This window comes from Nerophis ophidion, linkage group LG24, assembly GCF_033978795.1.
Source record: "Nerophis ophidion isolate RoL-2023_Sa linkage group LG24, RoL_Noph_v1.0, whole genome shotgun sequence".
Classification (NCBI taxonomy): domain Eukaryota; kingdom Metazoa; phylum Chordata; class Actinopteri; order Syngnathiformes; family Syngnathidae; genus Nerophis; species Nerophis ophidion.
The window spans coordinates 18,541,383-18,556,289 of record NC_084634.1 but is presented as its reverse complement, the minus strand read 5'-3'; the positions used below and the strand labels follow the sequence as shown (position 1 = coordinate 18,556,289).

The window sequence follows — 14,907 nt, the reverse complement described above, 5'->3', positions numbered from 1 at the left end:
TGCAGGATGTTTTCCACAGCACTGGTATCCGTTCTAGCTTCAGACTCAGGTTGAAGATGAAATGCAGGATCTCAGTCAGCTGAGCAGCACAAGTCTCCAGGACCCAGGGCTTGACTCGGTCAGGGCCTGCTGACTTGGCTGGGTTGACTCAGTGGGGGGGAACAGCGGTGACAGGTAACAGAGAAGGAGTTTGTGTAGAGATGTTCAGGGGAGGTGTGAGGACAGGAGTAGTGGGGGGTGGGCCAGTAAGGGGTGCATTACTAAATCTATTGAAAAACAAATTCAGCTCGATGGCTCTGTCTACACACCCATCCAGCAGTTTGGCTTTCATGCCTTTCCACACATCACGAGTGTTATTCTGCTGGAGTGTAGCCTCTAGCTTCCTCCTGTAGGCATCTTTCCCTTCTTGCAGCTGGACTTTAAGCTGCCACTGTATCCTCCAAAGCTGCCACTGTATCTTCCTGGCAACATATGTTACTCCAAAACCTGTAATACCTTTCAGCGTTAATAATGCCTTCACAGATGTGTAAGTTACCATTGCCTTGGGCACTAATACACCCCCTTACCATCGTAGATGCTGGCTTTTTAATTTTGCACCTGGAATAATCCGGATGTTTCTTTTCCTCTTTGTTCCGGAGGAAACGATGTCCACAGTTTCCATAAACAATTTGAAATGTGGATTCGTCAGACCACAGAACATTCTTACACTTTGCATCAGTCCATCTTAGATGAGCTCAGGCCCAGCAAAGCTGGTGGTGTTTCTGGGTGTTGTTGATAAATGGCTTTCGCAATGCATAGTAGAGTTTTAACTTGCACTTACAGATATAGCGACAAACTGTAGTTACTGACAATGGATTTCTAAAATGTTCCTGAGTCCATGTGGTGATATCCTTTACACACTGATGTCGGTTTTTGATGCAATACCGCCTGAGGGGTCGAAAATTCAGATCAATGAAAAAGTACACCAGCGAGGCTCTAACAGCAGCCCTGGAGAGACTGCACTGGTCAAATGTACTAAATTGCTCATCGGTTGAAAAAGCATGGGCATGCTTCAAATCCAACTTCCTGCACGTATCTGACCAGCTAGCACCCATGAAAGCTTCCAGGGTAAAATCCAGAACAGAACCCTGGATCAATGCAGATACAATAGAAGCCAAGAAACGTAGAAATGACAAACACGCTAAGTTCGCTAAAAACAGGACTGAACAGCTCCTTAAAGAATACAAAAAGCTAAGAAACCAAATCCAGTTACTTCAACAAAAAAAAAGTGGAAAAATAAAAATAAACCGCAGAAACTCTGGAAGACGCTGAAACAATTGGGCCACAGCAGCCTCAAAACAATAACCACCAACCTCACTCTGAAAATAAACGGCTCACAGACAAACTGAATGTGGCAAATTGCTTTAACAGATTTTACTCAACCATCGCTTCCACGTTGGTAAACAAATTCAGGCCTTTACTGTGAACAGCACATCCAAGACTTTTACAAAACAAAGTGTACAAAGGCGCAAGGACGACTTCAAGTTTGTGAAAGTTAAAACTGATGATGTGTTAAAGAAACTCAGCTCACTGCAGCCAAACGAAGCCACAGAACATGATAATATTCCCACCAGATTTCTCAGACGCAGCTGTCACGATTGCCCAAATGGTTACTCATATCACCAACTTGTCTATCAATCAGCATCATGTCCCACAAGAATTCAAGCTTGCGAGAATATCACCTCTGTATAATAAAGAATACAAATTAGACCCCGGCAACTATCGCCCTGTTTACATCCTTTGCTCCATCTCATAGGTTTTAGAGAGGTTAATATATGAGCAAATTAATAATTATTTAGCAAATAGCGAGCTCCAATTCGGATTTCAATCAGGCTTCAGAAAATCCCATTCCACCAATACATGCCTACTATACCTAACTGACTACATCAGACGAGAGATAGACATGGGCAAGTACTATCGAATGGTTATGCTGGACCTCTAAAAGCCATTCGACACAGTCAACCACTGAATACTGTTAAACAAGTTGAGGACAATCAGTTTTGGCAGCGCTGCCACAAACTGGATAAAATCATATCTTTAGGCTAGAGGTGGTCGAGGTGAACGGATCACTGTCCTCTCCCGTCAAGGTGAGCTGTGGTGTCCCACAGGGGAGCATTCTGGGACCATCTTTATTCTTGATTTACATTAACCACATGAAATCAGCATGTAACAGCAATTTGTTCCTGTTCGCGGATGATTCTGCAATCCTGGCCTCGGACAGGGACAAAGTGAAGGTTGAAAGTGCACTCAGCACCAAACTAAGTAATCTCTGTCTATTGCTTTCCGATAACAAACTGTCACTACACCTGGGTCAAACAGTGTCCATCCTATTTCCGTCCGAACACAACCTCGGTAAATCCCCAGGCTTTACGATTAAAGCAGGTGATACCATGATCACCAGCAAAAACTTGGTAATTTACCTAAGTTGTATGTTGGACAACACTATCTCAGGTGAAAAAATGGCATTAGAAAGCAATCACCAAGATCAATAATACAACTTGAAACAACAAAAAATCAACAAAAGTGCTTCACTTTTGGGTAAGATTTCTCCGTTTATCAACAGGGATACACTTAAGACCCTTGCCGGTGCCCTCAAACAGTGTCATTTTGACTACGCCTGCACCTCATGGTTCACCAGTATCCCCAAGCCACTAAAAACAAAACTGCAAACTTCCCAAAACAAGCTTTTGAGACTCCTGCTCAACCTCCCATACAGGACTCACCTAACTCAAGCCCATGTTAACAAATTGGGATGGCTTAGATTTGAGGAAAGAGATCACCAAATCGCAATGTGCCTGGTATTCAAAATACTCAGAGAAACTGTCCCCAAGTACCTGTCCAACTATTTCACCAGAGTAAGTTATGCTCACAGGTACTGCACTAGAGGGAGTTCCCCAGACCTCGCCCCCACACCCCAAATTCAAGACTCTCGTGGGCAAAAATGCATTCTACTGTTTTTCCACCACACAGTGGAATACACTACACACAGACCTTAAAATTCAAACTTTTTTACTAAATTTAAAAACTGCCATAAAATCATGCTGAGCTCCACCTCTTCCTGATCTGAACCAAAATTGATCCCCAGCAACTCTTGGAAGCCTCAAACAGGTTTATATGTGGTTATAGTGGATATATATTTTCTCATTCTGTTTTGCACACTCTTGGAGTGAACATGTGCAGAATCATGTACATAGTGTCTTGTATATAGTGTATATCAGTGTTTTTCAACCTTTTTTGAGCCAAGGCACATTTTTTTCATTAAAAAAAATACAGAGGCACACTACCAGCAGAAAAGGTTACAAAATGAAACTCCACCAGAATGTAGTGCCTTATTTTGAGTTTGTTGTTGTTTCCTGTGTGTGTTGCTTTAGTTCCTGTCTTGCACTGTTATTTCGGTGACTTTTCCTGTTTTGATGGTGTTCTCCTGTAGCAGCTTCACGCCTTCCTTTGAGTGCTATTGCCCGCACCTGCTTTGTTTTGGCAATCACAAATATTGAAGTCGTGCGTACACGATCCTTCTTTGTGGGGACATTGGTGATTGTCATGTCATGTACGGATGTGCTTTGTGGACGCCTTCTTTGCTCCACATGCTGTAAGTTTTTGCTGTCGTCCAGCATTCCGTTATTGTTGACTTTGTAGCCAGTTCAGTTTTACTCTTCTTTGCTATGCTTCAGTGCCTTTTCCTAGCGGGACTTACATTTTGTTAATTTTTGGTTTAAGCGTTACATACCTTTTTTACCTACACCCTGTCTCCCGCTGTGCTCTGCATATTGGGATCACGACAGACCGTCCTCAACGCGTTTCAACTTCTACAAAGCAATGAACTACCTGCTGCCACTTACTGATATGGAGTATTACACGATTACCTTGCCAAGCTCCTCACAGCACTAGACAAAGGCACATTATTATGATTATTTATTTGCAAAAAAATATTTTTTTGACCAATTAGGTGAAGTTGCATAATTTCCCACGGCACACCAGACAATATCTCACGACACACTAGTATGCCGCGGCACAGTGGTTGAAAATTACTGGTGTATATGTATATGGTCTTTGGAGTATGATCAATTGAATATAAGTTGAAAAGGATTTGCAAATCTTTGTAATCTGTTTTTATTTACAATTTACACAATGTGCCTAATTCACTGGTTTTGGGGTTTGTAGATGATCACAGTCAATGTAACATTTACTGTACTTTGAGTTACACTCTTAATACTATTGTTGTTTAATATTTGTTATAGTACAGGAGCACATTCCTGCCAAGGGAGTGACTGACACATCTGTGCTTTAAACCTCAATGTGTCATTTTATGATTCACTCCACAGGCATGTTTCTTTGCCTGTCGTGAGTGGGAACTGTCAATCATAAAGCGGCAGGGAATTTCCTGCCACATCGCAACACACTTATACAGTATTATACAGTAAGTGTGTATTTATGTGTGTGTGTGTGTGTGTGTGTGTGTGTGTATATACATATATATGTGTGTGTGTTTATATATATGTATGTGTATATATGTATATATATAAGTGTATAAATTATGTATATGTGTGTGTATATACAAACCCCGTTTCCATATGAGTTGGGAAATTGTGTTGGATGTAAATATAAACGGAATACAATGATTTGCAAATCCTTTTCAACTCATATTCAGTTGAACGCACTACAAAGACAAGATATTTGATGTTCAAACTCAAAACTTATTTTTTTTTTGCAAATAATAATTAACTTAGAATTTCATGGCTGCAACACCAAAGTAGTTGGGAAAGGGCATGTTCACCACTGTGTTACACCACCTTTTCTTTTAACAACACTCAATAAACGTTTGGGAACTGAGGAAACTAATTGTTGAAGCTTTGAAAGTGGAATACTTTCCCATTCTCGTTTTATGTACAGCTTCAGTTGCTCAACAGTCCGCTGTCGTATTTTATCCTTCATAATGCGCCACACATTTTTGATGGGAGACTGGTCTGGACTGCAGGCGGGCCAGGAAAGTACCCGCACTCTTTTTTTTTTTTTACGAAGCCACGCTGTTGTAACATTTGTCTTGCTGAAATAAGCAGGGGCGTCCATGATAACGTTGCTTGGATGACAACATATGTTGCTCCAAAACCTGTATGGACCTTTCAGCATTAATAGTGCCTTCACAGATGTGTAAGTTACCCATACCATCACAGATGCTGGCTTTTGAACTTTGCGCCTATAACAATCCGAATGGTTATTTACCTCTTTGTTCTGGAGGAGACCACGTCCTCTGTTTCCAAATATAATTTGAAATGTGGACTCGTCAGACCACAGAACACTTTTCCACTTTGCATCAGTCCATCTTAGGTGAGCTTGGGCCCAGCCAAGCCGGCGGCGTTTCAGGATGTTGTTGATAAATGGGTTTGGCTTTGCATAGTAGAGTTTTAACTTACACTTAAAGATGTAGCGACCAACTGTAGTTACTGACAGTGGTTTTATGAAGTGTTCCTGAGCCCATGTGGTGATATCCTTTACACACTGTCGGTTTTTGATGCCGTATCGCCTGAGGGATTAAAAGTCCATAATATCATCGCTAACATGCAGGGATTTCTCCAGATTTTCTGAACTTTTTGATGATTTTACGGACCGTAGATGGTAAAATCCCTAAATTCCTTGCAATAGCTCGTTGAGAAATGTTTTTTTAAAACTGTTCCACAATTTGCTTACAATGTGGTGACCCTCACCCCATCCTTGTTTGTGAATTACTTAGCATTTCATGTAAGTTGCTTTTATAGCCAATTATAGCACCCAAATGTTCCCAATTAGCCTGCACACCTGTGGGATTTTCCATATAAGTGTTTGATGAGCTTTCCTCAACTTTATCAGTATTTATTGCCACCTTTCCCAACTTCTTTGTCACGTGTTGCTGGCATCAAATTCTAAAGTTAATGATTATTTGCAAAAAAAATTTTTTTATCAGTTCGAACATCAAATATGTTGTCTTTGTAGCATATTCAACTGAATATGGGTTGAAAATGATTTGCAAATCATTGTACTGCATGGCGTAGTGGGTAGAGCGGCCGGCCAGAAACCTGTGGGTTTTAGGTTCGCCTCCCACCTATTGACATCCAAAAAATTGCTGCCATTGTGTCCTTGGGCAGGACACTTCCCCCTTTGCCCCCGGTGCCGCTCACACTGGTGAATGAATGATAGGTGGTGGTCGGAGGGGGCCGTAGGCGCAAACTGGCAGCCACGCTTCTGTCAGTCTACCCCAGGGCAGCTGTGGCTACTGATGTAGCTTACCACCACCAGGTGTGAATGAATGCTGAGTTCCCACTTCTCTGTGAGTGCTTTGAGTGTCTAGAAAAGCGCGATATAAATCTAAGTTTTTTTTATTTTTTTTATTCCGTTTATATTTACATCTAACACAATTTCCCAACTCATATGGAAACGGGGTTTGTATATATATATATTTGTATATATATACATACGCACACACACACATATATCGATCCATTTTTTACCGATTGTCCCTTTTGGGGTCGTGGGGGGTGCTGGAGCCTATCTCAGCTGCATTTGGGCGGGGGTACACCCTAGTCTAATCGCCACCTCATTGTATATAAATAAATAAATGTAATGAAAATCCATCCATCCATTTACTACCGCTTATTCCCTTTTGGGGTCGCGGGGGGCCAAAATGGTTAAGATTTATTGGACATGCTATAAGGAACAAATATACATTGACTTGATTGAAAATAAAAATATTGGTATCTAGACTCAAGAATAATTACATGTTTATTAAAATGTATATTTTTGTACCTGAAAATGCAAATAGCATTAATAGTATTGGTTTTAACACTCTAAAAGTGTATAATAACACTTAAAATGGTTGATCAATAGCATTCATTTTATTTTTAACACTTTAAAGAGTATGTTTTACCCTTGAAATGGCTGATAAAAAGCAATAGTATTTTTAGCACTTTAAATTGTTTTTAACATGTTAAAGTGTACATGTTTCACTTGTTTATTTTTGCAACTTAAAATATTTTTAAACTCAACTGTTGATAATTTAATGGCAGAAAAGTGTTTGCTAACATTGAAAGTTTTTAAAACAAAATTTTACTTACTGTAATTTAAAACTCTTGAATGTTCGTAACTAATCTTCAAAATAGTTTTAAAACTTAAGATGTTTGTGTTAAAACTATTTTTTTTTTTAAAAAAGGTCACAATTTCTATGCTGCTATAGTTTAACAGATTCCAAAATAAAGTTTAAATACATAGAATATGCAAAACAATTATCCGAGCTAGCTGCATGTGTTTGAAGTGGGGGCTGCATTTATCAACTGACTTGACTCATTGAAACATTTGTGGGCCATTCAACAATGTGACTAAATGTGTCTCACTGGAAGTTGCAATTGACCTTTAAATGAGTAAAACATTGGTAATATGCTCTTTAGTCATGAAGACATTTGGAGGGCATTGATGGTGTAGTTTGACACATCAAGTTTTCTTAGGTGTACAATCAATGACTAGTGTGTTCACGATAGACATGCTCCCACGCTTGTCATCGTCACCCACTCAAGTGTTGTACAAATAAAATTTCCCGAGAAAATGTAGTCTTGCATGCATTTGTGAAACAGTCTGGTCACATGTACAGTAAAGAAAATAATTTTGTGAAACTTCATGGTTGGGTTAAATGCCCCACCTAGTGTTCAAATTAGGAACTGCATGTGCAGTGTGACTGACACTACTGGTGTATCTAAGAGGAATCTGGCACCAAGTCTCAGGTATTGCATCTTTTATTTTTGCTAAACAATACTTGGAATACAGAAAGCCTGAAGTCAGGCAAAGGAATATTACAGTCAGTCCGCTCTGTCTCACTCTCCATGCAGCGTGCAGATGAGCAGAACCCACTCTAACCTTCACCAGACCTGGTAATGGAATGTAGCATATCTCTGATGTTCACGCCCGACATTTAAAATTCAGTGCAATGGGGTAACTTGATAAATGTGCTGCCACCGGTAACTTTTTCAGCAAAAATCCAAACTGTTTTTCTTTTTAGAAAAAAAAAAAGGGAGGGTGGGGGGGGTCTTGCAGATAAATGCTCCAACAAGAGCAACAGTGGTCCACCAAACAACATGGATGACTATTTTAAAGTTACTGCAGTTTAAAAGGAGGAACAGTTGAAAATGAGGCCAAGTAATGGAATTGTGGTGGTTTGTTTAATCAACTTCTTCCATGCGTGAAGCGTCATCTTCGCCATCGCCTTCTAGTGGTGGAATCTCATCTGGGACGGATGTCGTTGTGGTCTCCTCGATGGGCGCCTCGTCGTCGTCGATACCTTAGGAACAACATCAGTCGGATCAATACTTCTTTGGTGGGTAAAAAGCTTCATGGTCTTACCAAGGCCAAGTTTAATCATTCTGTAGATGCGGTTGGAGTGAGTCTGTGGGTCGTCCAAGGAGAAGCCGGAGGACAGCAGGGCAGTCTCAAACAGCAGGATGACCAGGTCCTTCACAGCCTTGTCGTTCTTGTCTGCATCTGCCTTCTTGCGCAGAGTCTCCATGATGGGGTGGTCCGGGTTGATCTCCAGGTGCTTCTTGGCCATCATGTAGCCCATGGTGGAGTTGTCCCTGAGGGCCTGAGCCTTCATGATCCTCTCCATGTTTGCAGTCCAGCCGTAGGTGCTGGTCACAATGCAGCACGGCGACGACACCAGACGGTTGGAAACGGTCACCTAAAAACCACAACTTTTTAGGACCGGCGACGTTTCACACAGCAGAAGATGCACTAACCAGTAAGTTCAACAGAATCGTGCAAAGTTAGAATATTAATGCTTCTTTTTCCTGTCAAAGCAAAGATGGTCACCATAAAATCCAGGCAATGTTAGGTCGCACTCTATAGACTCAGACGACTAATATTGCTGACATTCCATTTGCAAACAAAAACACTTGACTCACCAAGATATATGTTCAACTAGGCACCTGTTCGCAACAAGACAGTCAGATGGAGTTTGAGAAATTTCTTTAAAAAAGTCAGAAAGTCAAGACAAACCTTCTCTACTTTCTTGTCCAGGATCTCCTTCATGAGCTTGCACAGGTTCTCAAACTTGGCCTTGTCCTCCTCCATCTTTTTCTTCTCCTCCTCATCCTCAGGGAGTTCCAGGCCCTCCTTGGTGACCGAGACAAGGCTCTTGCCGTCAAACTCCTTCAGCTGCTGCACACAGTACTCGTCGATGGGCTCCGTCATGTACAGGACCTCAAAGCCGCGCTTGCGGACACGCTCTACGAAGGCAGAGTTGGCCACCTGATCCTTGCTCTCACCTGGGAGGAGTAACAGGTTTCCAAGTAAGGAGCATTTATTTTTAGATTTAAAAAATCAAAGATGAGGACCTACCAGTGATATAATAGATGGACTTCTGGTTGTCCTTCATACGGGTGAGGTACTCTGTGAGGGAGGTGGTCTCGTCTCCAGACTGGGAGCTGTGGTAACGAAGCAACTCTGACAGCTTCTTGCGGTTTTGAGAATCCTCATGGATGCCGAGCTGCATGGGACAACAGTTGATTAAAATCTTTCCTCAAAAGGCATTCTAAATAGATTTTATGATACCTTGATGTTCTTTGAGAAGCCTTCATAGAACTTCTTGTAGTTCTCCTTGTCCTCTGCCAGCTCTGCGAAAAGCTCCAGACACTTCTTGACGATGTTCTTGCGGATGACTTTCAGGATCTTGCTTTGTTGGAGCATCTCTCTAGAGATGTTGAGGGGCAGATCCTCAGAGTCCACCACCCCGCGAACAAAGTCTGAAAGTAAAACATCTCATTAGGACCTGATAAGCTGGGTAGTGGTTCAGTCGCACTTTGGTCCGAAACTCACTCAGGTACTCTGGGATGAGCTCTTCGCAGTTGTCCATGATGAAGACTCTCCTGACGTACAGCTTGATGTTGTTCTTCTTCTTCTTGTTTTCAAAGAGATCAAAGGGTGCACGGCGAGGAATGAATAGCAAGGCGCGGAACTCCAACTGGCCTTCCACGGAGAAGTGCTGCAGGAAGGAAAGACAGGTTCAAGAAATTGCATCCAGCTGTTTAGATCCAAAATATTGTTACCTTCACAGCAAGGTGGTCCTCCCAGTCGTTGGTGAGACTCTTGTAGAACTCGCCGTACTCCTCGTTTGTGATGTCGTCAGGGTTCCTGGTCCAGATGGGCTTGGTCTTGTTCAGCTCCTCCTGATCGATGTACTTCTCCTTGATCTTCTTTTTCTTCTTCTTGTCCTTGTCTTTGGAGTCTTCTTCGTCCTCTGAGCCGACATCTTCGATCTTGGGCTTGTCGTCCTCCTCCGTTTCCTCCTTTTCCTCCTTCTCGGGCTTGTCCTCCTCAGCCTCGTCGTCGCTGATCTCCTTGTCGCGCTCCTTCTCCACCTGAAGCATGGAGCAGACTTAAGTAAAGCTTCGCCTGACGGAGACAAGAAAAGCAGTATCGATCGATGCTTACAAAGAGGGTGATGGGGTAGCCGATGAACTGAGAGTGCTTCTTGACGATTTCCTTCACCCGCTTCTCCTCAACGTACTCAGTCTGGTCGTCCTTCAAATGCAGGACAATCTTGGTTCCACGGCCCATTGGCTCTCCTGTGGAGTTATGCAACGATTAGAACACCGCGTTCCGACAGACTTCCAAGCTTAACACCCTCAGGCCAGCAACACGTACCGGTGTCAACCTTGACTGTGAAAGACCCGCCGGCAGATGACTCCCAGGCGTACTGCTCGTCGTCGTTGTGTTTGGTGATAACGACCACTTTCTCAGCGACGAGGTAGGCGGAGTAGAAACCCACACCAAACTGGCCGATCATGGAGATGTCAGCTCCAGCCTGTGACAGACATAATAAAATGATCATGTGGAAGTAGGAAAAGACACTGATGTTTGTCCACTGACTAGCACGCGGGCCTTGTTTTTTCCCCCCCAAATGTCTGAACCCCGGAGAAAATCCCCCTTAAATGACATTGTAGTTTGAAAAGCCTTTTGAGACACTTGTGATTAAGGGCTAAACAAATAAACTTTGATACCAGTATTGATCCGAATGACTGCATCCAGTTAAACACAGGATACTGAAGATGGCATCAATGAATTAAGACCACTCAAAAACTAATTACAAGAGTAACAGATAAAAAATTTCCGATGTATTTTTACAAATTATATCCCGCTTTTGCAGTGATTATAGTATTGAGATATGTGCTCAAAAAGTACTTGCATGCACACACTGAAATCTTATGACGAAGTCGTTAGTAAATGTCCATGTATTTCAAGTTCCGGACACTCCACGCTTTCCGGATTTGATCAATTCTTAAAATTACACTCAAAAATGATTCAATCAATACCCAAGTATAATTTAACCAATTAACTCTTACCTGCAAGGCCTCCATAAAGGCCTTGGTGCCAGACTTTGCGATGGTTCCCAGGTTGTTGATCAGGTCGGCTTTGGTCATGCCAATTCCAGTGTCGATGAGAGTGAGCGTGCGGTCGGCTTTGTTGGGAATTATTTCAATTTTCAGATCCTTGCCGCTGTCGAGCTTGGTGGGATCGGTCAGGCTTTCGTAGCGAATTTTGTCCAAAGCCTAAAAAAAGTAAGGGGATTGTTTTTTTTGCTCAATTCAAAGTACACTTTTTGCAGGCTTACATCAGAGGCATTGGAGATCAATTCCCTAAGGAAGATCTCTTTGTTGGAGTAGAAAGTGTTGATGATCAGGGACATCAGCTGAGCGATCTCTGCCTGGAAGGCAAAGGTCTCAGCCTCCTCCTCTTGGTGCATTTCTTCAGGCATCTGTACAATGATCAAGACATGTTAATAAAATAAAATGTAAAACATGTAAGCAGCTGCTCAGTCGTAGAAAAATGTGTTTTGCGTCATTTGAGGTCGCCATTACACTCCTTCAGGTGGCAGAAGTTAACAAAGACTGCGTTTACAATGCAGGCCAAAGTGGCAAATCTGCTTTTTCCCCCAAGTTGACTGTTAAGATTACAAGCAAAAAGTGATTGTAAGACTCCAATACAAACGCGCATAGGCCCTAATGTGGCCTCTACATCACTTGCATGCAGTTAGATGAAATGAAAACTAAGTTGAGCGGATTCTGTAGAAGCACAAAGAAGTCGCTGCTACTACTACGCAAAATAAAAGCTGCCCCACCTTACAAGTGAGTTTTTGGTTTTTTTAAATGAAAAATAATTATGTATGAATGTGTAATATGAGGGTTCTAATCTGTATATGGCTTTGTCACAGAGACATCAAATAACCTTTTCAAAAACGTAAAGCTTATGCAAATATACAGCATACACATAATTTGCGGTCCTTCAACAATCCCTATTTCTGAGGAATCAAAGGTTATCTCTGTGATTTACACATAATATAGCCTATTATTTGTGCACTATTGAATAGACCATCCATTTTCTACCGCTTGTTCCCTTTGGGGTCGCTGGTGCCTATCAGCTACAATCGGGCGGAAGGCGGTGTACACCCTGGACAAGTCGCCACCTAATCGCAGGGCCAACACAGACAACATTCACACACTAGGGCCAATTTAGTTTTGCCAGTCAACTTAGGTGCATGTCTCTGGAAATAGTGATAAACCAAAATAAGCCCTTGACAAATCCACATCATTGGCGGACACGTCTTTTCCTGCGAACACGAATGCCGTTCTTTTGTTTTTATGGCAGTTGGCTAGCAACCTTCTGGTGTGCATTACCGCCACCTACTGTAATGGAGTGTGGACCAAGGTGGATCCCTACTCTCTATTCTTTTATTTAACCCAGTGTTTTTTTAAATGTGTATATGGCTTTATATCCTATGCTTTCTGAATGCAATCCTATATCTCCCACTGCTAACCTAATATTTTCTTTTGCTAACTTACAATAGAGAGAGAAATACTGGAAAGTATTTCCTACATTATATTAAAACATTGTCAACATTTTCTATCTGATGGCAAAAATCACCCAGCCCTGTAGTATGTTTTCCTATCAATTTTAGTGAACTATTTACATATGTATGTCCTAATCTCATTCTAGTAATAATGTCCTCTTCTTTCCTATTTCTACCCCCTCCTCTCATTACACCTACTCTTCTCTGGACTAATACTCTCAACCTTTTGTTTCCTTATTCCAATTATCCTGCCACTTTTTACTGTGTTCTATCTTAATTATGCTCTTCACTTCTTCTTTACTGTACTTAATCTCTATGTTTACTTCTGTTTTAGTGTTTGCTTGTTTTGCGTATCAATCAGCTAATTCATTCCCCACAACTCCTAGATGAGCAGGAACCCAGAGAAATGTTACCACAAATGCCGTTGCTCGACCAAAGATGACGTAAAGCGAAGCAAACAGGTCGCCTTGCCGTTTAGACTGAGGTCCCAACCAGATTCGAACCACCTACTGATGTCGGCCACATCTTATTCAAAAACAAGATTGGAGCGTCTAGACCAGTGGTTCGATCTAACACTAGGGGTTCGGTGAGTCGGCCTCAGGGGTTCGGTGGAGCCTCCACTCAAGCCACACCCGACTCATCATGTACATAAAAACTTCTCCCTATCGGCATATTAGGGATACGGCAAAAGCAGGACCCAAACTGATTTGCAGGTGTGTAATTTGTTACGAGTTCATGCACTGTGTTGGTTTTGTTCTTTGAACAAAGTGATGTTCATGCACGGTTGTACACCGGTAAAAGATCCTATAACTTTGTCTTGAATTTGAAAAACATTTTATTTTTCACTAAAGAAGGGTTCGGTGAATGTGCATATGAAACTGGTGGGGTTCAGTACCTCCAACAAGGTTAAGAACCACTGGTCTAGAAGGGTAAAAAAAAATTACGTTTTGTGAAATTTAGAGCGTCGTCATCGCGCTCCTCCAGATGGCGGAAGTAACCGTTAACCAATATGGCGTCCGCATGCAGACAATGGCCGCAGCAAACACGTGGTTTACAGACCGCAAGGGCATATTATAAACATCGCAAGCACTCGGAAAAAAATACCGCTATTGCTATTAGTTCTTCCATACACCGAATTCTCATTAGTGACACGGTAAAGCAAACTCTCGCAAAGCCGCTTAAAAAGGCCTCACTATCAAAACGCAAAATATTGCAACAATGGCACACCAGTCATTCAAGTCATGATTAAAACATTTTCACCCGGATGGTCAAACGTTTATTTAATGTAAGTGGGAGGAGGTACACAGCTGTACGTAATACTGACATGTTGGGAAGTCGGGTGTTCTGTCAGAATTGATGAAAATTGATGTAAATCCTAGAAATGTCCGTTGTATAGTGAAATGGTAAAATCGATAGGGTTGGTAAAATAACGACCGCGGCCTTTGATGACACCTGCTTTATATGCAACTACGGCTCCACCTTAAAGGCCCTCTCTCTCGCTGCAGTGATGCACCGGACAAGGCTCGACGGTGAAGCATTTTATTAATAAACATAACACGACTACGTCGTAAACATAAACCAAAAACATTAATACGACACTTTGACTGAGCACAAGCAGACAAACGAGGCTGGCCGTATCGACGTGACTCAGAGATATCACACATAATTACTACGGTGGTAAAAATGTCACAATATTTAGATAAATACCAACAATATGATTTTTTTTGTACCTACCTTGATTGTTGTGTTGACTTCTTCTTGAATAAATTGCAACCAAATAAGTGTCCCCTCTGCTCTCTGACGCAGGAAAAAGGAAAGGGACTTCCTTTTATTAGACCGGAATCTTTATACACACGCGTTTCTATGTGCAAGTCATATCCCTCCGCGGTGCACCGTGTAGCTACTGTCGAGCTTATTAGCATGGACGTCTTATGAACGATAAAATGCCCCTAAAATCAGTTTGTTAAAACAAGGATAGCATATGGAAAGACATACATAGTATG

At 41.9% G+C, this 14,907-nt stretch overlaps 1 protein-coding gene across 1 annotated transcript; it reads right to left on the bottom strand.

The window, feature by feature from the left end:
* Positions 1 to 7,783: 7,783 nt before the first annotated feature.
* On the bottom strand, positions 7,784 to 14,782 carry hsp90ab1 (heat shock protein 90, alpha (cytosolic), class B member 1). Its single transcript, XM_061886239.1, has 12 exons — positions 14,639 to 14,782; positions 11,669 to 11,812; positions 11,400 to 11,606; positions 10,702 to 10,861; positions 10,489 to 10,622; positions 10,104 to 10,415; positions 9,874 to 10,039; positions 9,610 to 9,800; positions 9,397 to 9,544; positions 9,055 to 9,323; positions 8,404 to 8,737; positions 7,784 to 8,341 (listed from the first exon to the last, which is right to left on the bottom strand). The coding sequence occupies exons 2-12, from the start codon at positions 11,810 to 11,812 to the stop codon at positions 8,223 to 8,225; spliced, it is 2,184 nt and encodes a 727-aa protein (XP_061742223.1). The 5' UTR covers positions 14,639 to 14,782; the 3' UTR covers positions 7,784 to 8,222.
* Between the last annotated feature and the right edge of the window lie 125 nt (positions 14,783 to 14,907).

Coding starts and splice junctions, on each gene's coding strand:
- hsp90ab1 (XM_061886239.1), bottom strand. CDS start 11,812: ATGCCTGAAGAAATGCACCAAGAGGAGGAGGCTGAGACCTTTGCCTTC. Junction 10,862..11,399: donor CCTTTATGGAGGCCTTGCAG/GTAAGAGTTAAT, acceptor TGTCTGTCACAG/GCTGGAGCTGACATCTCCAT. Junction 9,801..9,873: donor GCTCATCCCAGAGTACCTGA/GTGAGTTTCGGA, acceptor TTTTACTTTCAG/ACTTTGTTCGCGGGGTGGTG.